Consider the following 27,711-nt stretch of genomic DNA (forward strand, 5'->3'; position numbering starts at 1 on the left):
GGGCGCGCGCGCACCGGCTCTCTGAAATTTAAAGGGCCAGTGCACCATTAATTGGTACCTTGCCCAATCAGTTCTATCACTTCCCACAATATATAAAACCCACTTCCCCTTCCTGTCCTTGCCGGATCTTGTTGCCTTGTGCCCTGTGAAAGAGTTATAGTGTGTTCCCTAGCCTGTGTTTCCATACTTTTTGCTGTTGCCCCTGACTACAAACCTTGTCGCCTGCCCTGACCTTCTGCTACGTCTGACCTCGCCTCTGTCTAGTCCTTGTGTACTACGCCTATCTCAGCTATTAGTGTGGTTGAGTTGCTATCGGGGGATACGACTTGGTAGTTACCGACGCAGGAAGTCCATCCCGCTTTGCGGTGGGCTTTGGTGAAAACCAGTAACTTCTTAGAACCGGTCCCCTGGTACGGCCCACGTCATCACCTCACTAACACAGAGGATCCACTACCTGCATACTAGTCTGGTTCCTGACAAAAGGTAGCATGTATACATAAAAATATATGTGCAATAAGAGCAATATTAGACAAAACCCCTTGGATATGGATGGGCTATGGAAGGATATCTACTAGAGGAAAAATCTGAGGGGAATAAATAATGGATTGAGTATTAGAAAGTGTAAATGCATGCTTGAAGAGAGTTAAAATGCATGCTTGGACACATGATAATGCATGCTTGGACACATGAAAAATGCATGCTTCAACACATGAAAAAATGCATGCTTTCAACAAATGAAATGTGTGTCATAAAAATGATAAAAGTTAGTAGCTAATGAGTGTTTAAAATTGTAGTTGAATATAAAAAATTTATATATATGTAAATATAGTGCATGTGTTCAGAACATTAGAATTAGGGCTCTAGTGGATAAAATCCATGCCCTCATTGAGGCCTCTAGGGAACAACGTGTTGAGCTTGTATTTCCAGAAGGATTCACGTTGTTGTAAACGTTCCTTTCTATTGTGTGAATTCTCAGGGATACTCTCTATAACTGTAAGACTGAAGGCAGAGAAATCCTTGTTGTGTACCTCTGTCGCATGTCGAGATACACTGTGGAGGAAAAATCCTCTTTGAACGTTGGACCTGTGTTTGTTCATCCGAGATCTCAATTGTTGAATTGTGCGCCCAACATACTGTTACCTGCCTTTGCATTCCAAAAAATATATTACATATGTTGTGGAGCAATTTATTCTGTCTTGATTTTGAAGAATTCTCCGGTGACGTTACTCTTGAATGTGTTTGTGCCGTTTTTGATATTTTGGCAACACTTGCAGGCACTGCCGTAACATTTGAAGGTGCCTGGTGCAGATTCAATTACCTTATTTGTAGTAGTTTTGTTGCTCCTAAGCCTGCTGGGGGCTAGTTTGTTTTTTTAGAGTTACTGCCCTTCTGAATGTTAACTGTTTTTTTTTTTTTCGGAATGTGTTCTTGTAAGATTGGGTCTTGTAGTAATATCCTCCAGTGTCTTTCCAGAATTTCTCTCACTGTATTGTGTCAGTTGGAGTATGTGGTGATAAAATTATGCTTAAATTCAGGTTGTTGCTCATTCTTCTGCTTTTGTAGAATCTTTTTTTTTCAGGGCCCATTGATATGCTGACATCACCATTTTTTTTTGGGTAACCTTTTTCAATGAGCCTCCCAGATATGATATTGCTCTGTGTGATGTAGTCTTTCTTCTTTGTACAGTTTCTTCTAAGGCAATAGAATTGGCCGTAAGGGAGGTTGAGCTTCCATTTTCTAAAATGGCAACTACTATAGGAGAGTAAACTATTGCAGTCTACTTTTTTAAAGAAAGTCCTTGTAATGATTTTTCTCATGTTCATTAGATAGTTCAAGGTCGAGATATTCCATGGTTACATCACACTTGCCCGTCAGTGTAATGTTGAAGCTGTTGTTGTTCAGTTTGTAAACTCTTTGAAGTATTCTGGTGTTCCCAGCCAAATAAACAGCAAATTATCAATATATATTTTTGTACAGCTTTATGTTGTTTTTCCATTGATGGTTGCTATAGATGTCATTTTGTTTAAAGGAACCCATATAAAGGTTGGCGAAAGCAGGCGCGAAATTAGGATAATTATGTGGAAGGATGAAGTTTATGCAATCTGAGACAAACTTTTTTTGTGCTTCCAGCATGGATTTGTCATGCTCCAATACTTTGTTGATCATGTCCAAACCTTCTTTGTGAGGAATGTTTGAATAAAGTGCTGCAACATCTAAATTTGCCCATAGGTAGCCAGGTTGCCATTCCAGATTTTTCAAAATTTCTATCAGCGTCGGGGTATCTTTGAGGTAAGATTCCAGTGTGATTACATGGTTCTGCAATAGCATATCTATATATTTGGACATGTTGCTTGTGATGGAGTCAATTCCTGATATATAAGGTCATCCTGGCAGGTTCTCCAAGGTCTTATGAATCTTGGGTAGGTGATTAAATATTGCTGTCTTTGGGTTTCTGACTATACTTTCTTAGTGAGGATTCCATTCGTATATGCTTCCTCTACCAGATGGGAGCAAATCTTCTGATATTCAATTGTTGGATTATAAGTGAGTGTAGTATAATAATTACAGTCTTCCAAGATTCTGTAGGCTTCTTTTACATTATCGGCTCGGTCCTGTAACACAATACCTCCACACTTATGCGCACTTCTCACTACCAGATTTGTGTTCTTGGATAATACCTCCAAGATGCCGCTTTCTTTTTTAGTAAGGTTGTGTTCTGTGGAACCTTTTTGAGTTATTTTTCTAAAGTCCATTGCCACTAGTTCAAAAAAGGTGTCAATAAAATGTACTTTGTGGTGCGTGGGAAAGAAGGATGCTGGTGGTTTGAGTAATGAAGGATTGGGTGGGGGGTTCAAGGATTGAGTCCTTTCCTCGATTATGTTTATTTCCTTCTCTGGCTGGTTAGGTAGATTAAAATGTCTAGTAAGTGTTAACTTGCGGATGAATTTGTGTACATCCACATATAACTCAAGGTCATTAATCCCGTTGGAGGAGCAAAAAGACAGTCCTTTATTCAAAAGGCTGCATTCTGCAGTCGAGAGATTAAATATCTTTATGCTTTCCCTCTGACTGTTGTCTATTGTTATTGGTGGGTTCTGTTTTTCTTTATTTTCGGCAGTAGCGTCTCTTTTCTCCTTGCTCCTTCTCCCCCTGCAGCCCCTTTTGGTCTTTCTTTTTCTTTCTCGGGTTCTTTCCTCTTTTGAGATCTTGGGCTTTAAAAATTGGGATCTTTACTTCAGACATTGAAGTTGGTGTGAGGGTGGGGGAAGGTCTAAAAAAAAAGTTGAGTGGTTGCTGGTATCACTCTTAGGTGGGGTAGTTTTTTTGGGAGCATTGTGTTGCTCATCCACAGATGATGTTGACTATTTGCCGAGAGTTGTGTTTCGCAGATCGTAATCAGTCAAGAGGTCGGACACCGTGGAGGGACGTAGATCTGCTGGTAAGATGTCTGTAAAAAATGTGGGTGGTAGAGCCAGGGAGGAGCGGATGGATGCCTCCTCATATAGTTTATCCAAATCTTCTGTGTTCAAGGTGGGTGGTTCCTTGGTATCCATATCTGCTGGATCGATATCCACCAAAACTGTGGATTTTTGTCTATCTTTCATCTTATTTAATTCTTGCAGGATTGTTACTTGGTCAGAAAGCCTTTTAGACAGGAGAGGAAACTCTGTCAGCCCCACCAGGGGTTCCTTCAAGGGTGGTTCTTGGTTTTGGCTTTCGTGTGGATGAATGGGACTTACGTCTTCCTTTTCCGGAGGGATTTTTACTGTTATTAGGGTTTTTTATTTCACAGTCTGGTCCCTTATCTTGTGTTCTTTATCCTTGCCAGTCCAGGGGCAAAGTTTGCTATTACTAAAATGCCTTTTATTTTGCCTATTCGGGTTGTTCTTCCTGGGTCCATGCGTGTTAAGATTCGGGGGGGGGGGGGGGGCCCTGTTATGATTCGAACTTTGTTTCTTGTGATCCATTGTAGGATTGTTGTAGTGTTCCTTAAGCCAAAATTTTATATTTCTCGTAGTCCTTCCTGTCCTGATTGAGCTTATTTGTTTTCTTTTCTAGGACATCTCTTTCAATGTTGAGAATTCTCATTGTGAGAATTCTATCAAGCCTCGGGAAATCCTGTTGATTCCTATGTTTGTTGATGGTGTCCGTGAGGTTTTGGATTTCTGTGTTAAGATCGTGGCATACTAACTCCCGTTTTTTACACAATAATTCCATGATGGTCAGTGAAAAGTTGTGTATCCTTTCCTTCCATTCAGTGTCAAAGGCATGGTCTTCTTTACAAACAGGTTCTGGTCTTAATCTCAGACCTCTAGGTATAATGTTTTCTATGATATAGAGCTGTAGGTAGCGTAAGTCAATGTGGTGCTGTATTTCACTTTTTAATGCTTGCTCTATATCTGAAAACATTTTGGGAAGGTCGTATTGTGCTGTAGTGGTATTAGGGTGTTTAGATGTTATTGGGTTCTCTGTGTCTGATAGTGTGTCACACGCAACAAATTGGTCAATCAGGCAGTCACGTCCAGTCAGTCTGGTGGCACAATAATCCATTCTCACAGTGGGTTTACACAGAAATAGTACTTATACACACAGATATATGGTAAGTAAATACGATATTGGTAAAGAGACGCAATATGAATACACAATATTATGAAGTTGCTCAGATGTAATGTCCGTTTATTTTTTTCTGCATTTTTCCGTTTTAGGCCCTGTTCAGACCTTGTTTTTCATGCATTATGTTTTCTGTGCTTTCCTTTCCAGGCGTGGAAGAGTTAATTCTTTCACCTAATGGCAGTGCAGGTGTGTCTATATATCTCCAGCTCAGTCTAGGTTCTGGGCTGGTGATTGACCTGTTGCTACTATGATGTCTGTTTGTGCATGCATGCTGCTATGATGTCTGAAGTATGAAGTACAATTAAGCTATTATGAGTCTATTTGTGCAATATACTTCCTAGTCTGTAATTATCTTGTGATATTTTATCTGAGTTTTTAGCCATGGTTAATTAGTCTTGTTTACTATAGATTTTAGTCGGTTACATTTAGTCGGTTTTTAGGATTTGTTTGGTCTGTGTTCACACTGTGAGAATCCTGTCCTGCGTTTCTCCTCTTAGTGGAGTTTGGTTTTGATTTATCCTGTCTTGTATCTTGAAATATATCCTATCTAGTATCCTGATTTTCTTGTATCTGTTTTTATGAAGTTTCATGTATTATATTTTTGGTTCCTACTGGGTCAGCATCCTGTTCACATTGTGGAGTGTGCCCACTGGCCAGTAGTCTATTTGGTTTTATTATTTCATCTACTCCTTTTTGTGGGGTGTCCAGTTTGTTTGTTCTGTGTTCCAGTGTGAAGAGTGTCCTATGTTCTTGATAAGTTTGCCAGTTTATATTCTGCCCTGTTAGTATTTGTATCCTGTCTGGTATATCTGGTTGTCTGGTAGTTTTCAGTTTCTGTTTCTGACCTGTGACCAACTATGTTTATTATTTGTTTTTTTTATGCCACTGCACTGTAGGGCAGGTAGGGACCTGCTCCAAGTTGTTGATCCATTGGTTAGGATGGATGGGCAAGTAGGCAGGGAGAGTGTTTTTAGGGTCAGTTTAGGGCTCACTCTCCCTGTCTCCCCCAGTCAGTCATGACATCAGATTATTAATCACAAACGGATTGCATATACTAGTATTCACAAACCTATACAATTGCTACAGGCGAGAGAGAATTACACCTTGGCAATAGATGGTCACAGGACAAGGCACAACATTTAGTATAAAGTTCTGTTTGTTCACATACAGTCTATGCATAAAGTGCTGTTAAAAAATGACAAAGCAAAGTCAATTTCCCATTGGATTGAGGGGTAATGTCCATGGTAAATAACATGCATAAGCATAAACATAACAATTAATGGGATCAAATTGATGTAAAAATAAGTCCATAAAACAAAGTCCATAAAGGAGCTTCAATGCCCAGTTGGAACTAGAGGAACCTTATTACACAGTCACCTTATGGTGAATTGGAAGGAAAGGATCCTCTGTTCGCATGTTCGGAATCCAAGTCTCTTGGTCCGATAAATAGCAATGTATCTTGAAATGAAAACAAAGACAGGGCTTCCTATGGCATAATATCATTTGCACAAGGGGTTGTATAGCGTCTGAGAAACAGTTGTTAGTACAGGTTTGCTCACATGGCAGAGTTGTGTAATACACAACTACTATATGCATGTGGATAGAAAGTGTGGTGCTGCTTCCCGGGGTCGGCATCAGGACATCTTCTGCCGATCTGTAAATGGCAAGTGAATCTCGGAAAAGCTGGGTTGTAGTGCAAACAACAAGGCCATCTGCTTGTTAGGTACCTTTATTAAGCCTGAAAACTACTAATTTCGAGGCAACAGTGCAACAGTCCTCAGGTAAAAAGGCTTGTATAAGGACAGTGGGACATACTTTGTTTATATACACATACATACTGGCACCAAAATTGCAAAACAAAACAAGTTACGCCCACTGGGCTTGCAGGATCTGCGTCATACAGTGAAAATAAAACTGGTAAAACCCATGATCACATTAGTAAACATTCATACATGACATTTATACACAATACAGCATTTTTATTGATGAAACATAACTATTAACATGTTTGTTTGCACTCCCTTGAGTGCTGATGTGAAGGACGGGATATCCTTCGCAATAGCCCGATATCCCTCGGAGCTCAGTGTGCATGCGCCAACTGCAAAAATTACTAGTGATGACTGGTATGCATTGTATAAGTTTGTGAATACTAGTATATGCAATCCAATTGTGATTAATAATCTGAGCAACTTCATAATAGGAATCTGTGCATTCATATTTCATCTCTTTACCAATATCGTATTTACTTACTATATATCTGTGTGTATAAGTACCATTTCTGTATAAACCCACTGTGAGAATGGATTACTGTTCCACTAGACTGACTGAATGTGACCACCTGATTGACCAATTTGTTGCGTGTGACACACTATCAGACACAGAGTACCCAATAACATCTAAACACCCTGATACCACTACCGCACAATGCGACCTTCCCAAAATGTTTTCAGATTTAGAGCGAGCATTTAAAACTGAAATCCAGCACCACATTGATTTACCCTACCTACGGCTGTATATCACAGAAAACCTTATACCTAGGGGTCTGAGATGAAAGGGATACTTCGGTGAAAACCTTTTTATTTATTTTTTATCAACTGGTGGCATAAAGTTAAACAGATTTGTAAATTACTTCTATTAAAGAATCTTAATCCTTCCAGTACTTATTAGCTGCAGAATACTACAGAGGAAATTCTTTTCTTTTTGGAACTCAGAGCTCTCTGCTGAATCACAAGCACAGTGCTCTCTGCTGACATCTCTGTCCATTTTAGGAACTTCCCAGAGCAGCATAAGTTTGCAATGGGGATTTACTCCTACTCTGAACAGTTCTTAAAATGGACAGAGCTGTCAGCAGAGAGCACTGTGCTTGTGATTCAGCAGAGAGCTCTGAGTTCCAAAAAAGAAAATAATTTCCTCTGTAGTATTCAGAAGCTAATAAGTACTGGAAGGATAAAGATTTTTTAATAGAAGTAATTTACAAATCTGTTAAACTTTCATGCACCAGTTCATTTAAAATAAATAAATAAATAAATAAATATTTCTTGCAGGATTGTTGCACTCTCCTCAGCTTTTGTGCTTCGGCATGCGTGTCCCCGTCCCTTAGGTCACGCGTGCGCCGGAGCTCTGAAATTTAAAGGGCCAGTGCACCCATTAATTAAGTAACACCTGTGCACACTTAATAAATTCCTCCACCTCCCACACTTCCCTGATGGATCTTTTTTACCCTATTGCCTAAGATAAAGCATTCCTGTGTATTGCCTTGCCGTGTATCATACCCTTTGCTCTGTGACCTGACCTTGCTCCTTTGCCGCCTGCCTACTGACCACTTGCTACATTCCTGACTAAACTACTGTGCTGCCAGCCCTGACCTTCTGCTATCCTGACCATGAGTTGCCGTATCCTACCTGTGCCTTGCATTCCTCAGCCGCCTGTGTGGTCGAGCCGTGCCAGGGGTCGTGACCTGGGTGCCGTGCCGCCTGCCGCAGCAAGTCCATCCCGCTTTGCGGCAAGCTCTAGTGAAAACCAGCAGCACCTTAGACTCCGCTCCTTGGTTCCATGCCAAATAAACAGTAAATCATCAATATATCTTGTGTACAGCTTTATGGTGTCATCTGCCACACAGGTCCAGCGGATCCACATCCACCTGTGTTCCTATATGCTGAAACGTGAGTATTACAGTAAGATCCGGCCATAGATCCCGCTGAGGCACCCCTGCCTGAAGTCGCGGATCTTCCCTCCTTTGGGCTACGTCAGGCTCAGCAGTTGGCTCGACAGGCACAGCAACTTACCCAACTATCTGCTATGATGCAGCAGCTATTGTCCTTGCAGCAACAACAGCAGCAGCAACCGCAACCTGTCCCACTCCCTCCACCAGTTTCTGCAGTGTCTTCTGGCTCCCAGCTACGTCTGCCTTTGCCTTCTAAGTATGATGGGGATTCCAAGTTATACAGACGTTTCTTTACACAGTGCTCCATGCACTTAAAGCTCATGTCTGAACAGTTTCCGATGAAACGTGCGAAAGGTGGCCTTTGTCATTAGCCTACTGTCCGGAAAAGCCCTGGCCTGGGCTACACCCCTTTGGGACCGCGGTGACCCGGTATCCTCCAATTTGTCGGCTTTCTTGGCAGAATTTCACAGTGTCTTTGAGGAACCCGCACGTGCATCCTCAACTGAGACGGCTTTGCTGAACCTCTGTCAGGGGAATTCTTCCATTGGTGACTATGCAATTCAATTCTGCACTCTAGGCTCAAAACTAGCATGGAATGATGAGGCCTTGTGTGCCACATTAAAAAAAAGGACTGCAGGATTAAAGATGCCCTCGCAGCACGTGATCCTCCGTCTTCTTTGACTGAACTTATTCACTTGGCCACACGCACTGATGTTCGTTTTGCTGAGAGGCAGGAAGAACTGCGCTTTGAGAGAGAACCTGTCCAAACATGGAGATAGCCTCGCCTGGCACCCGTGTTTCAATGTCCACCTCTACAGTTTCCTGTGCCTCTTGCCGAAGAGGCTATGCAAGTGGATCGTTCTCGTCTTACACAAGAGAGGTCACGGCGACGCAGTGAGAATTTATGCTTGTATTGTGCTAGCCCAAAGCACTTTCTCAAGGACTGTACTGTTTGTCCATAGCTTCCAGGAAATGCTCGCACCTAGGGTACATGGGAGAGGCATCCCTGGGTGTGAATACTACTTCGCTTCAGCCAAGTCCTCCTTCCTTCAGCGCTACAGCATTTTGAGATTCTGGATCCGCAGGTGACTTTATTGATGCTTCTTTGGTCCACAAGTATCATCTTCCTGTCACTCTGCTTTCCAAGCCCTTGTTCATCTTCTAAGTTAATGGACAAAATCTGCACTGTATGGTTCACTTCCGTACCGAATCTCTCGTCATGCAAGTGGAGTATTGCATAAAGAAAAGATTGAATTCTATGTACTGCCACACTGTACTTCTGAGATTCTTCTTGGCCTTGCTTGCCTGCAACGCCATTCTTTGCAACTGGATTGGAGAAATGGAGAAATTATTTGCTTTGGACAATCCTGTCAAAATCTTTGCCTCCAACCAGTTCAGCTTAAAGTTGTTACTCGTCTTCCTCCTTTACCTGGTCTGCTGCCACCTTACCAAGATTTTGCTGACATCTTTTTCAAGAAGCAGGCTGAGTCTCTGCCGTCACATCGTCCTTACGGCTGTCCTATAGATCTTCTGCCTGGTACTACTCCTCCTCGTGGAAGGATTTATCCTTTGTTGGTTCCTGAGACCATAGTCTGAGAGTATATCCAGGAGAATCTCCAAAAGGGATTTATCAGTAAGTCCTCCTCTCCCACCGGAGCAGGTTTGTAGCTTAACAAAATCACGGTCAAGAATCGTTATCCAGGGGTGTGGTTTGGCCACCGAGAGAGATGGCTGCTTAGAGTGAGAGCTCCTGCTACAGCACCGCTTTTACCAGCGACAGAGACCCTGCTAGCGACTCCACACTACAAATTGGACTTTCCAAACTACAATGGCGACTCATAGCAGGAAAAGAAATATGAGTGACGGAGGGAATAAGCAGTTATCTCAGTTTTTTCGGACCAGAGCGCAGGCCCGCGCACCTTTCCAAGATGGCGCCGAGACGCGCGCCTCGCAGAAACCAGCAACTGCCGGACGGCACGGGAGGAATAAAGCACAAGGACCGGTGAGGGTGAGCCCTTTCCATAGCCTACCGTCTACACGGGTGAATCAGCAGCTGACTTTTGAAGTGCCGCTGACATGGGGCTCGCCAGTGGGATCGGAAATGCCGCGGAACTCCATTCCTCTAGAGACGGAGGAGGTTCGTGGAGATGGCCTTGCTGTACAGCCTGCAGCCTCTGAACTCCGAAAGTCTGCAACAGAGAACGGGAGCTCACCACAGGTCAGTCCCTTGAAACAGAGACCTCGTCTGGCTGGACCAGACGGGGTGGATGATGTTATCCCTATTGCTGACCAGCCTTGCGAGAAGGATATCTTTGCCTCCTACCACACTTCTGATAAAACGGTGTCCGACACAGTACTTAAGGACATGTTGCTAGCGCTCCGTAATTCCCTACAAGTCGACTTTTCTAAGTTGCTTAAGCCCATGCAGATCACCTCCACCATACTGGAACATAAAGTGGCTAATACAGAGACAAAGCTGGTGACATTTGCAAAAGCCCACAATGATCTTCAAGGCGCTCATAATGCATTAGATGACAAGGTTGAAGCCTTACATGCAAAAATGGTAGATTATGAAGACAGAAATAGACGCAATAATGTCAAATTTAGAGGCATCCCTGAGGAAGTAGCAGGAAATCAGCTGGCCAAATATGTACTTCAAATGACTAGACATCTGCTGCCTGATATGGAACCTTATGAGTACAGTGTGGACAGAGCCATCAGAGTGCCTAAACCTCGCAACTTGCCTGACGAGGTCCCACGAGATGTCCTGGCTCGCTTCACTTTCTTCCATACTAAAGATCTACTGTTGCAATACTCACGGAGACACCCTACCTTACCTGAGCCTTATGAGGATATACACATGTACACTGATTTGTCGGCTGCGACTCTACAAGCAAAACTGAACTTTAGTCAACTGACGGTGACCCTGAGAGATTTGAGAGTTCCCTATAGGTGGGGGTTCCCTGCTAAAGTTCTTGTGAATCGACAAGGGAAAGTTCATGCTTTTTTGTCACCAGAAGAAGGACTGTCTACATTACAGGAGTGGGGAATGATCATAGAGGGAGAAGAGGCAGAGGACCCAGGAGACGCTTCTCCAGTGAACTGTGATCCGGACTGAATCCAGTGCTTACATAGACACCTCCGTATACCTTTGGGTGGTAGACTGAGTAGCTTATGATTGCTATATTTCTTTAATTTCTTATTTACACGCCCACTTATTCGGTGTACCTGCTACAGGAGAAATCACCGACACTTTTCTTTTTTATTTCTAAAGTTTTAGTTGCCTTTCTTATTCTGTACTTCTATACTCTCCGTTACTGTGTTGCCTACCACTCCTCTGAGAGAGTGGAACTAATTCCTAGTGCATGAATATAGCATTTAGATTGGTCTAATAATTTTCCAAAGTGCACATTTACTGTTTACTTTACTGTGTACTTATTTTCTCCATTGTAATTGTAGAATTGTGCCAAGTTATTGCGTTCAGTTTCCTAATATTGAGCGAAATTCAGCATCAGACCAGTGACCTTTGACCAGGGGTAAGTGACTGTTTTGTGACATCCCCGTCTAGTGGTCTTAGACCTCTGTCAGGTTTTTAACTTTGTGTGAACGGGTGTGACATCCTTGTCTGAGTCCGATAGAGTCCAGTCAAGTTTTTAATCTCATTCCTTTATCCTGACGCTGAGGTTTACTATTTCTAAATCCTCAACATGCCTCTTGGAGTACTTTCCCTTAATGTTAATGGCTTAAATAGCCCCCAAAAAATAAAATTTTTGTGGCGGGAGGTGGAGAGACATGACTCCTCCATAATCTGTATACAGGAAACCCACCTTGCATCCACTAACCCCCCGACCATTAGCCATAAAAAGTTTCCCACTATAATCAGCTCTACCTTTAAAAAAAAAAAAAAAAGAGGTGTACTGATTGCGTTTAGACAGGATCTTGCTGTTACCATACATATGCAACTGATTGACCCACAGAGCAGATACATCATCTTAGTCTGCACACTAGAGGGACGTCCATACACTATGGCGAATGTGTACGCCCCAAATAAGCACCAAAGTAGATTCTTAAGGAAAACACTCAAGTTGATCACCTCGGTGCAATGTGGAGAACTTTTGCTTTGTGGTGATCTTAACTCTGTTTCTGACCCTCAGATGGACCTATCAGATCCTACGAAACACAGGGCTTTTTATAATAAACCCTTGCTTGACTCATTTGGACTGTTCAATGCCTGGAGGCTACATCACGCCTCCGAACATGACTACACCTATTTTTCTCCAAGATTCCACACTTACTCAAGGATAGATTTGATCCTAGTCTCTAGGGGCTTACAAGATATGGTTACTGACACAGCGATAAAACAATTGACATGGACTGATCATGCCACAGTGCTCTTGCAATTAATTAATGTAGCACCGGATCGTAGTGATTTCGTCTGGAGAGCTAATACACATTTTATGGACCACACAGAGCATAGCCATAAAATAGGACAGACTCTGAGGGAGTACTTTAGTCTCAATGCATCCCAAGAGGTCACGAACAATACTCTGTGGTTAGCCCACAAAGCAGTTGTGCAAGGCTCTTTCATACAGTTGGGCGCAACTGTTAAAAAACAGCGCTCCAGGCAGGTGACGGAAGCGTTAGGCAAAATAGCGACTCTAGAGACCTTACACAAGGCGTCGCCAAACCCCGAAACTCTAGCACATCTGACCCCAGAGAGAACTCATTTGGGACAACTGCTACTGTATCAATATGAAAAAGAGCTGCAAAAGTCAAAATTTAAATTCTACACACAGGACAATAGGACAGGTTCCTTTTTAGCCAGAAAATTAAAGCCTAAAATACTGAGAAACCGTATACAAGAAATCATCCACCCCACCTCCAAAGATAAAATACTGTCACCTAGGGGTATAGCTAATGCCTTTCGCGATTATTACGCTACTCTCTACAATCTGAATGCAGATGCACAGACGGCCCAAACAAACAGTGCAGATATATCATCCTTTCTTTCTTCCTTATATTTGCCTCGTCTACCTGAATCCTCCCTCTCTGATCTTAACAAACCTATTGACAGCCAAGAAATACTTAAAGCAATAAGGACTTTACCAGCCCACAAGACTCCAGGCCCAGATGGCCTACCTAATGAATATTACAAGAAATATAGCTCCATATTGGTACCCCATCTGGGTGCGGTTTTCTCAACAGCAATGGAATCGGGGTCCTTGCCGAGGGAGATGTTGACTGCCCTTATCACCACCATACCTAAACCCGGTAAGCCTGCGAACTTGACTACTAATTATAGACCCATCTCACTTTTAAATAGTGATGTGAAAATCTACGCCAAGATCCTAGCGGCACGCCTGGCGCCATTACTCCCCCAAATAGTGGGTCAAGATCAAGTGGGCTTCACATTGGGACGGTAGGCACCAGATAACACCCGTAGGGTTATATCATTGCTCCAACATTGCAAACATTTTGACCTCCCCTCAGCATTCTTGACATTAGACGCTGAAAAAGCTTTCGACAGGGTGAACTGGCAATATGCCTTTTCGGTGTTGGAGGCTTTTGGCATCTCAGGACATATTCTCACTGCGATCCGAGCGCTATACTCCAACCCTGCAGCGATGGTATTTACAAATGGATCGCTATCTGACCAGTTCACCCTGTCGAACGGCACCAGACAGGGCTGTCCGTTCTCCCCTCTGTTGTTTGTGCTCACAATAGAACCTCTTGCGCAAGCGATTCGCAATAGCTCTGCTATAAAAGGGATCCAGGTGAATGGCGTGGAGCATAAGTTGGCGCTATTTGCCGATGATGTTATACTCACCCTTACAGATGTGGAGAATTCGCTCTCTTCCCTTTTTAATATCATAGACGAATTCAGTAAATTGTCGTATTACAAGCTAAATGTAACGAAATCGCAAATACTCCCAATTCATCTCACCACCTCAACTGTTGGAAGACTTGAAATTAAGATTTCAATTAGACTGGCAGGAGAGGGCAGTCACCTATTTGGGGCTCCAATTAACATTCCCCTCCACTCAACTCTTTCAAGCTAACTTCCTCCCTTTGGCTTCCTCTCTTTCCCAATCTTTGCTATCTTGCTCGAAAACAATACTGTCTTGGTTCGGTCGTCTGGCAGCCTTTAAAATGCTAGCACTTCCCAAACTACTGTATCTTTTTAGAACACTGCCAATTTCAATCCCTAAATCATATTTTACAAATCTAGATAAATTGGTTGCGACCTTTATTTGGCTTGGGATAAAACCAAGGGTAGCTAGGAAAATCATGACTAGACCTAGAGATGTGGGGGGACTGGGCCTTCCACACGTAGAAGACTACCATAAGGCTTGTATATTGGATCAACTCCAACATTGGTGGTCCAACAATACTGAAAAACTTTGGGTGACCCTAGAGGCAAGCTGCTCGAACCCCGTTTCCCTTAAGTCCCGCCTCCTATTAATAGCTAAAGGAATGAAACCACCTCCCTCATACCTATCTGCTATAAAAGTATCTGACCTGATGTGGAGGTCCCTCTTGAAACAACCCCTCCCACAGACAGTCTGCCCATTAGACAGTGTACCCCTAGACTTTATCTCATATCACATACCTGACTTAGACCTTGTAACTTGGAAAGAAAATGGCATTCTGACTGCACAAGACCTAGTGAGCCCTCAAGGAGATGAACACTTTCAAACGCTTCAGGACACCTATAAAATTCCTCATAAGGAATTCTACAAAAGTCTCCAAATTAGAAGCTTACTCTCACAATATTTTAGACGATCTATCCGATTACCTGCAGTAGTTTATGCTTTCTTCAGGAAACACTCTCCCACTAAAAAAGGCATTACGTTTTTCTACAACCTCCTAGATGACAAATCATTGCCCAAAAGACTGCCATTTATGGACAAATGGGAGAAAGACATAGGGACCGAATTTTCCACTAAGCAGTGGCTCAGAGCGTTAACGGACTCTAGGAAATTATTTAGATGTACAAACTTCCAGGAGGTTGTGGTCAAGTCTATTTACAGGTGGTACTTCACCCCTTCCCGTCTGCACTTATTTAATGCTGACTGCTCTAATCTTTGCTGGAGGGGATGTGGACAGGTCGGTACTTTACTACATACCCTTTGGGGCTGCCCTAGGCTTCTCTCACTGTGGTTAGGAGTCGCCATGTTAATAAGTAATCTTTTGGGTTATCACATAGACTTAAAGCCTAGTCTGGCATTGTTGTTCATAGATTTAAATCATATCCCAAAGGAAGTCCGTACTCCTACTGCGTTCATTCTCATGTCCACAAAGTTACTTATCACACGAAGATGGAAGGAGACGGAATCCCCGACATTAATGGAAGTGATTGCCTTGGTAAACACATCCTGTAACTATGAAAGGATCTATGCTCTGGCTAATGGACAATACACACATTATACAATGCAGTGGGCAGCATGGCTATCTAGTCCCCATTGTCCATGTAGAGCACCGGATTGAATTCACTGATGTAATCTGGGAACCACCTACTAGACAATGTGAGTGTTGTTGTGATGGTCACTATGGTCTGATGCTGAAAAAACTGATAAGTAGAATTCGTTATTTAGGAGTGTAGTTTTAGATAGATTTTTGCTAACTGGAATATAGCTTTGAGTAGGATGATCTAACCTAACTTAGCTGGTGCATGGAATTAAGTACTACATTTGTGATGCATGATTGCCTCACATTACGCTAACCCTGGATACATACTTTATGTAACTAGTGTTTTTTGTGTTATGCTCTACATGTTAACCAAGTATAGTGGACAGAGCCTGTACATGCACAATGCTACGTTTTGATATGTATCTACATTCTTGCAGGCTTGCAATGTCTTGTACTGTACTGTGGCTGTTTGATTTGTTTCTTTGTCCCTAAAATATTTGGAAAATAAAAAATTGTTTAAAATAAAAAATAAAAAAAAGAATTGTTATCCATTACCTCTTATCTCTGAACTTTTTGATCTTCTCCGTTGTGCCAAGGTCTTCTCCAAGTTGGACTTACGTGGAGCGTATAACCTCATTCGTATCCGCAAGGGAGATGAATGGAAAACGTCCTTCAATATTCGTGATGGACATTTTGAGTATCTCGTAATGCCTTTTGGTCTCTGCAATGCTCCAGCCGTTTTTCAAGAGTTTGTCAATGATATCTTCCGTGATCTTCTCTACACCTGTGTTGTCGTTTACCTAGATGACATCCTGATCTTCTCTACCAACTTAGAGGAGCACTGAACTCATGTTCGTCTGGTTCTACAGCATCTACGGAAGAATCATCTCTATGCCAAACTTGAGAAATGCCTATTCGAGAAATCTTGTCTTCCGTTTCTTGGCTACATTGTCTCTCATCAAGGCCTGCAGATGGGTCCAGATAAATTGTCTGTGGTATTGGATTGGCCTCCGTGCTATTCAACGCTTTCTGGGATTCGCTAACTATTATTGTCAATTTATCCCACACTTTTAATTCTTGGTTTCTCCAATTGTAGCTCTCACTTAAAAGGCTTCTAATCCTAAGTCTTGGCCACATGAGTCCGAAGTGGCCTTCTCCAATTTAAAGCCAGCCTTTGCCTCTGCTCCCATGCTTACAAGACCTGATCCGGAGAGGCCCTTTGCTTTGGAGGTTGATGCCTCATCTGTTGGAGCTGGTGCCATTCTTACTCAGAAAAACGCCAAGGGCAAGACTGTAACTTTTGGGTTCTTCTCCAAGACCTTCTCTCCTGCTGAGAGGAATTACTCCATAGGAGACAGTGAACTCCTTGCTATCAAGCTAGCTTTGGAGGAATGGTGACATCTATTGAAAGAATCTTCTCATCCGGTCAGCATCTACTCTGATCATAAGAATATTGTATACCTCCAGTCTGCTCAGCATTTGAATCCCTGCCAGGCAAGGTGGTTTCTGTTCTTTTCAAGGTTCAACTACTTCATTCACTTCCGTCCAGCAGACAAGAACATCAGGGAAGATGTTCTCTCCAGATCCTTTTAATTCTTTGGTTTGGACTCCACGCCCATGCATATTATTCCTCCTGACCATTTGAATTCTGACGCTCCGGCCGAAATTCAGCAAGTTCCTCCGGGAAAATCCTTTGTGCCTGCCAGACTGAGATGCAAGGTACTGAAATCGGGTCATTCTTCCTTGTCAGCAGGTCATCCTGGAATACGTAAGACTCTACTACTAATCTCTCGGCTCTACTGGTGGCCCCATCTTGAACGTGATGTTGAACGTTTCTGATTTTGTCCGTTCCTTTGATACTTGTGCCCATGACAAAACTTCTCGACAGAGATCTGCAGGACTTTTACAGCCTTTACCAATTCCGGGGACTCCCTGGTCCCATATCGCCATGGTTTTCAACACCGATTTGCCACCATCTTGTAATAACACTGTCATTTGGGTCATGGTAGATCGCTTTTCCAAGATGGCCCATTTCATTCCCCTGCCTGGTCTTCCTTCTGTCCCTCAGCTGGCAAAGTACTTCTTGCTGCATACCTTTCGCTTACAGGGTCTTCCTCAGCATATCATTTCGGATCACGGAGTGCAGTTTGTCTCTAAGTTCTGGCGAGCCCTTGTACCCGTCTGGACATCAATCTGGACTTCTCCTCGGTCTACCACCCTCAGTCCAACGGTCAGGTTTAGAGGGTTAATCAAATTCTCAAGACTTATCTTCGGCATTTTGTTTCAGCTCGACAAGACGATTGGGTCGATCTCCTCCTCTGAGCAGAATTCTCATATAATCATAAGGATTCCGAGTCCACAAATTAGTCTCCCTTCTTTGTTGTCTATGGGCTCCATCCCCGTTCACCTCTTCCACTCCCAGTTTCCTCCGGTGTGCCTGCTGTTGATGAGCTGGTCCGTGACTTCTCCTCATCTGGCAACAAACTCGTCAGTCATTATCTCAGGCTTCCTCATGCATGAAGGCACAAGCTGATAAGAGTAGAAGACCTCCTCCGTCCTTCTCTCCTGGTGACATGGTGTGTCTTTCCTCCAAGTACATCCGCTTCCCTGCTATAAGCTTGGTCCTCACTACCTTGGTCCCTTTCAGGTTCTGAAGAGGTGGGACCAAAGGGGGGTACTGTCAAGTTAAGCACTCCAGCTGCACACGCTGGCCATGAGCACATGCGGATGCGAACCCCACCCCGTCACTCACCACCTGCTCCTCCTGCACTCTCCTCAGCTTCTGTGCTCCGGCATGTATGTCCTCGTCCCTTAGGGTGCACGTGCACCGGAGCTCTGAAATTTAAAGGGCCAGTGCGCCCCTTAATTAAGTAACACCTGTGCTCATTTAATAAATTCCTCCACCTGCCAAACTTCCCTGCCAGATCTTTGTTGCCTTAGTGCCTGAGGGAAAGCATTCCTGTGTATTACCTTGCCGTGTATCATACCCTTTGCTCTGTGACCTGACCTTGCTCCTTTTCCGCCTGCCTACTGACCACTTGCTACATTCCTGACTAAACTACTGTGCTGCCAGCCCTGACCTTCTGCTATCCTGACCATGAGTTGCCGTATCTTACCTGTGCCTCACATTCCTCAGCCGCCTGTGTGGTCGAGACACTCCAGGGGTAATGACCTGGGTGCCGTCTGCCGCAGCAAGTCCATCCTGCTTTGCGGCGGGCTCTGGTAAAAACCTGCGGCACCTTAAGCTCCACTCCCTGGTACGGTCCGTGTCATCTACCACACAGGTCCACATACACCGGTGTTCCTGTCTGCTGAAACGTGAGTGTTACAGCAACAACAGCTTCAACATCAGACTGACGGGCAAGTGTGATATAACCATGGAATATCTTGATCTTGCATTTGATCTAATGAATATGAGAAAATCATTACAAGGACTTTCTTCAAAAAAGTAGACTGCAATAGTCTCCTCTCCTACAGTAGCTGCCATTTTAGAAAATGGAAACTCAACCTCCCTTACGGCCAATTCCATCACCTTAGAAGAAACTGCACAAAGAAGAAAGACTACGTCACACAGAGCAATATCATATCTGGGAGGCTCATTGAAAAAGGTTACCCTACAAAACCAGATAATAAAGATAAGAAAAATGATTGACAACCAGATTTTAAGCATCATTTTATCACCACATACTTTACCAGACACAATGCAGTGAGAAAAATTCTGGAAATCTTACAAGAACACATTCCGATAAAAGCCCAGTTAACATTCAGAAGGGCAGTAACTCTAAAAAACAAACTAGCCCCCAGCAGACTTAGGAGCAAGAAATCTACTACAATAAAAAAGTCAATTGTTGCCAAAATATCAAAAACGGCACAAACACATTCAAGAGTAATGTCGCAGGAGAATCCTTCAAAATCAAGAACATAATAAATAGCTTGACAACATATGTAATATACTTGTTGGAATGCAAATGCAAGTTACAGTATGTTGGGCGCACAATTCTACGATTGAGATCAAAAGCATCAAAAAGGATTTTTCCTCCACAGCATATCTTGACATGCGAAAGAGGTACACAACAAGGATTTCTCTGCCTTCAGTCTTACAGTTATAGAGAGTATCCCTGAGGCTTCACACAATCAAATGGAACGTTTACAACAATGTGAATCCTTCTGGATATACAAGCTCAACACGTCTCCTAGAGGCCTCAATGAGGGCATGGATTTTATCCACTAGAGCCCTAATTCTAATGTTCTGTACACATGCACTAATATGTTTACATATATGTTTACAGTGAATGCCATCAGAGAAAAAATTACCCATATATATATATATATACATTTTTTTAATACATTTTTTTATATTCAACTGCAATTTTAAACACTCATTAGCTACTAACTTTTATCATTTTTAGGACACACATATTTCATGTGTTGAAGCATGCATTTTTCATGTGTCCAAGCATGCATTATCATGTGTCCAAACATGCATTTTAACTCTCTTCAAGCATGCATTTGAACTTTCTAATACTCAATCCATTATTTATTCCCCTCAAGTTTATCCATCATTAGCCCATCCATATCAAAAGGGTTTTGTCTAATATTGCCCTTATTGCACATATATTTTTATGTATAAATGCTACCTTTATTCCCCTCATTCACCTTAGTCCTAACATTATTATAATTTTACAGCATCTTGGGATAATTATACTCTTTAGTTCTGTCAGCCCTTATGTTTCCGTGCCCCACCACTTACATTATCCTTGAGAACATCCCTCAAGGGACGCACGCTTTCATAATACAGCGCATATTAGTCATCATTAGTAACGGTTGCAGTTGGTGCATGCGCACTGAGCTCCGAGGAATATCGGGTTGTTGCACTTAGCCACGCGGACCATGAAAGTCCTGTCCTTCACATCAGCACTCAAGGGAGTGCCAAAAAACATGTTCATTGTTATGTTTCATCAATAAACATGCTGTATTATGTATTAATGTCATGTATGAATGTTTACTAATATGATCAGGGTTTTTACCCGTTTTATTTTCTCTGTATGACGTAGATCCTGCATGAAAGTGGGCGTACCTTGTTTTGTTTTGCAATTTTGGTGTCAGTATGTATGTGTATATAAACTAAGCATGTCCCACTGTCTGTATACAAGCCTTTTTACTTGAGGAAGAGGTACTGTTGCCTCGAAACGTGTAGTTTTCAGGCTTAATAAAGATACCTTTGCACCTAACAAGCATATGTCCTTGTGGTTTGCACTACATCCCGGCTTTTCCAAGATTCACTTGCCATTTACAGATTGGCAGAAGATGTCCTGATGCTGACCCCGGGAAGCCGCACCACACTTTCTATCCATGCGCATATAGTAGTTGTTTCTCAGACGCTATACAACCCCTTGCGCAAATGATATTCCGCCATAGGAAGCTCTGCCTTTGTTTTCATTTCATGATACTTGTGATAATTTTGACACCACAGGGTGAGATCTTACGTGGAGCCCCAGATTGAGGGAGATTATCACTGGTCTTGTATGTCTTCCATTTTCTATTAATTGCTCCCACAGTTGATTTCTTCACACCAAGCTACTTGCCTATTGCAGATTCAGTCTTCCCAGCCTGGTGCAGGTCTACAATTTTGTTTCTGGTGTCCTTCGACAGCTCTTTGGTCTTGGCCATAGTGGAGTTTGGAGTTTGACTGTTTGAGGTTGTAGACAGGTGTCTTTTATACTGATTACAAGTTCAAACAGATGCCATTAATAAGGTAAGGAGTGGAGGACAGAGGAGACTCTTAAAGAAGAAGTTACGGGTCTGTGAGAGCCAGAAATCTTGCTTGTTTGTAGGTGACCAAATACTTATTTTCCACCATAATTTGCAAATAAATTCTTTAAAAATCAGACAATGCACCAAGCGATTTTACACAAGTTCTGTTTTTTACTTAGCTGTAGGTAGGAATTTACTAACTCTGAGTTTTGATAAAAAGACAAGTCGCAAGTGGCCTATAAAGTCGCAAATATACACCGAAAAAAATTGGCTTAGAAAAAATCCTGTAAAGTTCTGCCCGGATCTAACACCCGCTGCCCGCCTGCATCTATCACCTGCCACCCGCATCTATCACTGGCTACCCACATATACCACCCTCCACCCACCGTTGTAAGACCCTTACAGTGAGGACATACTGGGAGTTGTAGACTTGCAGTAGCTAGCTGGTGAGTGTTAAATGCGGCTGGGCAGCGGATGGTATATGTGGGTGGCGAGTAGTATATGGGGGGGGCACGTCGTGGTGGCATACTGCGGGCAGTGGATGTATGCGGGGGGCAGCAGGTGATAGATGCGGGTGGTGGGGAGCGGAGCCAGCCGGGAACCTTGAATATAATACTACATCATTGTCATTTCATATTCATCACCTGGAGCTGTGATTAGCCGAGGGGTTTCGGCAAATCACAGCTTCAGGAGGGAAAAATTTAACTACAGTGCTGTAGTTTCATATTCATATTAGCCGGCCAAGGAGTGGCTTGTCACCTTGCGCCGCATGAATACAAATCCCAGCATACTCTTACAGTAAGGACATGCTGGGAGTTGTGCGCGCAGGTGACAAGCGCTCCGGTCCCCGTCTGGCTCACAGGAATATGATACTACGGCACTGTAGTTTCATATTTCCCTCCTGAAGCTGTGATTGGCCGAGACTGAAACTTTGAAATTTTGTACTGAAAGATTGTGCTGAGAAGGAACATACGGGGAACCCTATGCTTTTTATTTATTCATTATTATTATTTATAAAAAAAACATGTGTGGTTCCCCGCATTTTCATTCTCAACACGATACCAATCAAGCAGCAACAGGCTGACATTACCAGAATGGGCTAGGACCATTGTTACTGGCCCTCCCCAGCCTAAATATCCCCAGCCTGTTACCGACTAGGCCCAGGAGTGCCATTTTTGACATTCTGGGCCTGATGGTACCGGCTCTTCCCATCACCCCTGTGGCATTGAGTACTGGGGTAATAATTGGGGGTTAGTGCTAGCTGTTTTGGGGGCTAACGCTAAGCCCGGCTTAGTAATGGACTCCATCTATAAGACAGTTTCCACTACTAATCCTGTTAAGAAAACAAAAAAATACACGTTGAAAAAATTTTTATTCCAAAAAACACCCCCCCACAAGCCCTCGTTAACCATTTTATTCATATTAAACAAAAAATATGCTGGTCACCGTAGTCCGGTGTAGTCCTTTGCATACACGGAACTGAAATGAGAAAAAAAACATACAAAAAGTGGATTAGTACATTTAGGGGGAAAAAATGTATACATATATATTGCACATTTTAGTCACAAAAGCGGCTTTAGAGCAGAAAAGTCACAGAGGAGAAGAGGTGTTGTTACAAAGTGGTGTTCTGAAGTCATTTCTTTGTTTTTGCTTATGTATGCTAAAAAAGTGTTTAAAAAAGTTAGGCCAAATTTATCAACCTCCTTGTGATAGTAGGATAAATGTGTCACACATAAGAAACACTTACACCATGGAAAACAGTGTACGTAAGTCGTGTACGTAAGCACAGCTTTATAAATTCCCCCCCCTATAAGTTTTAATGAAGGTGGTTCTTGAACTCCATTTTCTTTGCATACAATTTGTTGGAAGTTCCCTCTGGTCAGTGAAGGACCTTTGAGAAAGTGACAATACACAAATACATTTGATATACAGAGTTATTGATGTATATGACTCTGAGGACTGTATTAATAGGGTTCTTTGTTAGTATTATGTGGCACAAAAGTAAAAAAAAAATTGTGCTGTACCCTATCATTAATGGCTCCTTATGATAAAAAGGGTCACTTGCAACTGAACAACAGTCCTATGAACTCTAGAAGCAAAACCCATGTGTGGGTTGAAAGTTAGAAGCTGTATTGGATATGTTAAAGGAAAACTGTCAGCTTTCTTCCTTCACACTAACCAGCGGTACTGGCTGGTAGTGCGGAGGACGCTGATCAGTTTCGTGCTTACCGTGCCCAGATCCATCATGCCATTAGGCCATAATCTTCTATTTTCGGTATATTCAAATGAGGTGCTAATTGGCACTCTGATGTCAGTGTCGGGCCGCAGCGCCGCCCAGCTCATCAATATTCCTCCCCTCTCTCTTCATTAAAGAGCGGGGAGAAGAGGGAAAGGCGGAGGGAGGGGAGGAATATTGATGAGCTGGGCGGCGCTGTGGCCCGGCATTGATGTCAGAGTACCAGTTAGCACCTCATTTGAACATACTGAAAATAAAAGATTAAGGCTGAACTGTGCGGTAGATCCGCGCACGGTAGGGATCAAACTGATCAGCGTCCCCCGCACTACCAGCCAATACTGCTGATTAGTGCAGGGGGAGAAAGCTGACAGTTTTCCTTTAATAACACATAAGGGGTAATTTATCAAGGGTGGTGTGGGTCAACAATTTCTCTACACATTTAATTTGTGTGGTGGTATTGTGTATGTATGTGCACCAACTTTATTAAATGGTTGAATGTCATGTGATAAACATGGTGCTAGTACACATTAACCCTAATTTACTAAGAATAGAGTGTTTATATAGGAGTGATTTCAGGTTTACTCTGAGTATTTTCTCCCCGATTTACTAATCTGTCGCCCGTCTCTATTTTTTTTCTGTCGCAGGGAATTTATCTGTCGCCCTTATCACAGAGTTATTAAGCAGAGGAGCAGGCGGCATGCTCCTCCCCAGCCATATACAGTGTACTTTTACTTTAATTTTTTTTTCACATAGAAGAGCTGCGGTGGGGAAAGATATATAGAATCGCTAGGGGTTTTGTATATGTCTGGCTCCCCACAACTTCTATATATCTTGCGCCCTGCTGCGCTATATGTCTTGTCCCCCCGCCGCACATTCATATACCCACCGCAGCCCATGTGTGTATATATATATATATATATATATATATATATATGCCCCCCTCACAGCGCAATCATAAGCTCCCGGCAGCGCATGTAGATATATATATATGCCCCCCGCACAGCGCAATCATAAGCTCCAGGTAGCACTATCATTGACAAGCATTCTATTAGCAGAGCATCTGGCTGGGAAGCCGGCTGCCCAATGCTCTGCTAATGCTCTGCTTGTCAATCATAGCACTTCAGAAGCATATGTGTATAGATGCGCTGTGGGGACCAGATAACACTATATGTCTGGTCCCCACAGCGCATCTATATACATATGCCTCTGAAACGCTATGATTGACAAGTATTCTTTTAACAGAGCATCGGGCAGCCGGCTTCCCGGCCAGATGCTCTGCTAATAAAAAAGGCTTGTCAATCATAGCGCTTCAGAGGCATATGTGTATAGATGCGCTGTGGGGACCAGATAATGCTATTTGTCTGGTCCCCACTTCGCTTCTATACACATATGCCTCTGAAGCGCTATGATTGACAAGCATTCCATTAGCAGAGCATCTGGCCGGGAACCCGGCTGCCCGATGCTCTGCTAAAAAAATACTTGTCATTAATAGCGCTTGAGGCATATGTATATAGATGCGCTGTGGGGACCAGACATATAGTGTTACCTGGTCCCCACAGCGCATCTATAAACATATGCCTCTGAAGCACTTTGATTGACAAGCAGAGCATTAGCAGAACATCGGTCAGCCGGCTTCCCGGCCAGATGCTCTGCTAATAGAATGCTTGTTAATGATAGCGCTACCGGGAGCTTATGATTGCGCTCTGCGGGGGGCATATATATATATATATATATATATATATATATATATGAAGAGCAAATCAAGCTCACCACATAAACCGCCATGTCTCGGACACGTGTGGACCAACACGTATAGGATAGGCAAAAGAGAAATAGGCGTCCAGCACTCGGCATGCGTTAAAAACGACAGCTTTATTCTTCATTAGTAGGACACAAACACTGCAGTATGAACAATAGTGACGCGTTTCAGCATGTCCGCCTTAGTCATACAAAGATACAACTGCTTCACTCCGTTCTTATACCTGTTCAATGTCACGATGCCGGCTGGCAGGTAGTGGATCCTCTGTGCCAGAGAGGGATTGGCGTGGACCGTGCTAGTGGATCGGTTCTAAGTCACTACTGGTTTTCACCAGAGCCCGCCGCAAAGCGGGATGGTCTTGCTGCGGCGGTAGTGACCAGGTCGTATCCACTAGCAACGGCTCAACCTCTCTGGCTGCTGAAGATAGGCGCGGTACAAGGGAGTAGACAGAAGCAAAGTCGGACGTAGCAGAAGGTCGGGGCAGGCAGCAAGGATCGTAGTCAGGGGCAACGGCAGGAGGTCTGGAACACAGGCTAGGAACACACAGGGAAACGCTTTCACTGGCACGATGGCAACAAGATCCGGCAAGGAAGTGCAGGGGAAGTGAGGTGATATACGGAAGTGCACAGGTGATCAGACTAATTGGAACCACTGCGCCAATCAGCGGCGCAGTGGCCCTTTAAATCGCAAAGACCCGGCGCGCGCGCGCCCTAGGGAGCGGGGCCGCGCGCGCCGGGACAGGACCGACGGAGAGCGAGTCAGGTACGGGAGCCGGGGTGCGCATCGCGAGCGGGCGCTACCCGCATCGCGAATCGCATCCCGGCTGGAGGCGGTATCGCAGCGCCCCGGGTCAGTGGATCTGACCGGAGCGCTGCAGTGAGGAGAGTGTAGCGAGCGCTCCGGGGAGGAGCGGGGACCCGGAGCGCTCGGCGTAACAGTACCCCCCCCCTTGGGTCTCCCCCTCTTCTTAGAGCCTGAGAACCTGAGGAGCAGACTTTTGTCTAGGATATTGTCCTCAGGTTCCCAGGATCTCTCTTCTGGACCACAACCCTCCCAATCCACTAAAAAAAAGGTTTTCCCTCTGACCTTTTTGGATGCCAGAATCTCTTTGACGGAGAAGATGTCCGAGGAGCCGGAAACAGGAGTGGGAGGAACAGATTTGGGAGAGAAACGGTTGATGATAAGTGGTTTAAGAAGAGAAACGTGAAAGGCATTAGGAATACGAAGAGAAGGAGGAAGAAGAAGTTTGTAAGAGACAGGATTAATCTGGCACAAAATTTTGAAAGGACCAAGATAGCGTGGTCCCAACTTGTAGCTAGGGACACGGAAGCAGACATATTTAGCGGAGAGCCATACCTTGTCTCCAGGGGAAAAAATGGGAGGAGCTCTTCTTTTCTTATCCGCGAACTTCTTCATGCGTGATGAAGCCTGTAAGAGAGAATTTTGGGTCTCTCTCCATATGATGGAAAGGTCACGAGAAATTTCATCCACAGCGGGCAGACCAGAGGGCAAGGGGGTAGGGAGGGGGGGAAGAGGGTGACGGCCGTACACCACGAAAAATGGGGATTTGGAGGAAGATTCAGAGACTCTGAAGTTATACGAGAATTCGGCCCATGGTAGAAGATCTGCCCAGTCATCCTGGCGGGAGGAAACAAAATGTCGTAAATAATCACCCAAGACCTGGTTAATTCTTTCTACTTGTCCATTGGATTGAGGATGATATGCAGAAGAAAAATTTAATTTAATCTTGAGTTGTTTACAGAGAGCCCTCCAGAATTTAGACACGAATTGGACGCCTCTATCCGAGACGATCTGCGTAGGCAACCCGTGAAGACGAAAAATGTGTACAAAAAATTGTTTAGCCAACTGAGGCGCTGAAGGAAGACCAGGAAGAGGGATGAAATGTGCCATTTTGGAGAATCGATCAACGACCACCCAAATAACAGTGTTGCCACGGGAAGGGGGTAAGTCAGTAATAAAATCCATACCAATCAGAGACCAAGGCTGTTCGGGGACAGGCAGAGGATGAAGAAAACCAGCGGGCTTCTGGCGAGGAGTCTTATCCCGGGCACAGATAGTGCAGGCTCGCACAAAGTCCACAACATCCGTCTCCAGAGTCGGCCACCAATAGAAGCGAGAGATGAGTTGCACAGATTTCTTGATGCCCGCATGACCTGCGAGATGGGAGGAGTGACCCCATTTGAGGATTCCGAGGCGTTGGCGTGGAGAAACAAAGGTCTTTCCTGGAGGAGTTTGCCTGATGGAGGCTGGAGA

The 27,711-nt window shown here is 43.7% G+C and overlaps 1 protein-coding gene across 1 annotated transcript in view; it reads left to right on the forward strand.

The window, feature by feature from the left end:
* The window catches only part of MYO1H (myosin IH), a 151,456-nt gene that overhangs the window by 54,121 nt on the left and 69,624 nt on the right, over nucleotides 1-27,711 (forward strand). The window contains exons 12-13 of the mRNA XM_056528858.1: nucleotides 4,437-4,481; nucleotides 7,543-7,549. Of these exons, the coding sequence (XP_056384833.1) occupies nucleotides 4,437-4,481; nucleotides 7,543-7,549 (52 nt within the window). The remainder of the gene's footprint in view (nucleotides 1-4,436; nucleotides 4,482-7,542; nucleotides 7,550-27,711) is intronic.

This window comes from Hyla sarda, chromosome 1 (assembly GCF_029499605.1).
Source record: "Hyla sarda isolate aHylSar1 chromosome 1, aHylSar1.hap1, whole genome shotgun sequence".
In the NCBI taxonomy this organism is placed as follows: Eukaryota; Metazoa; Chordata; class Amphibia; order Anura; family Hylidae; genus Hyla; species Hyla sarda.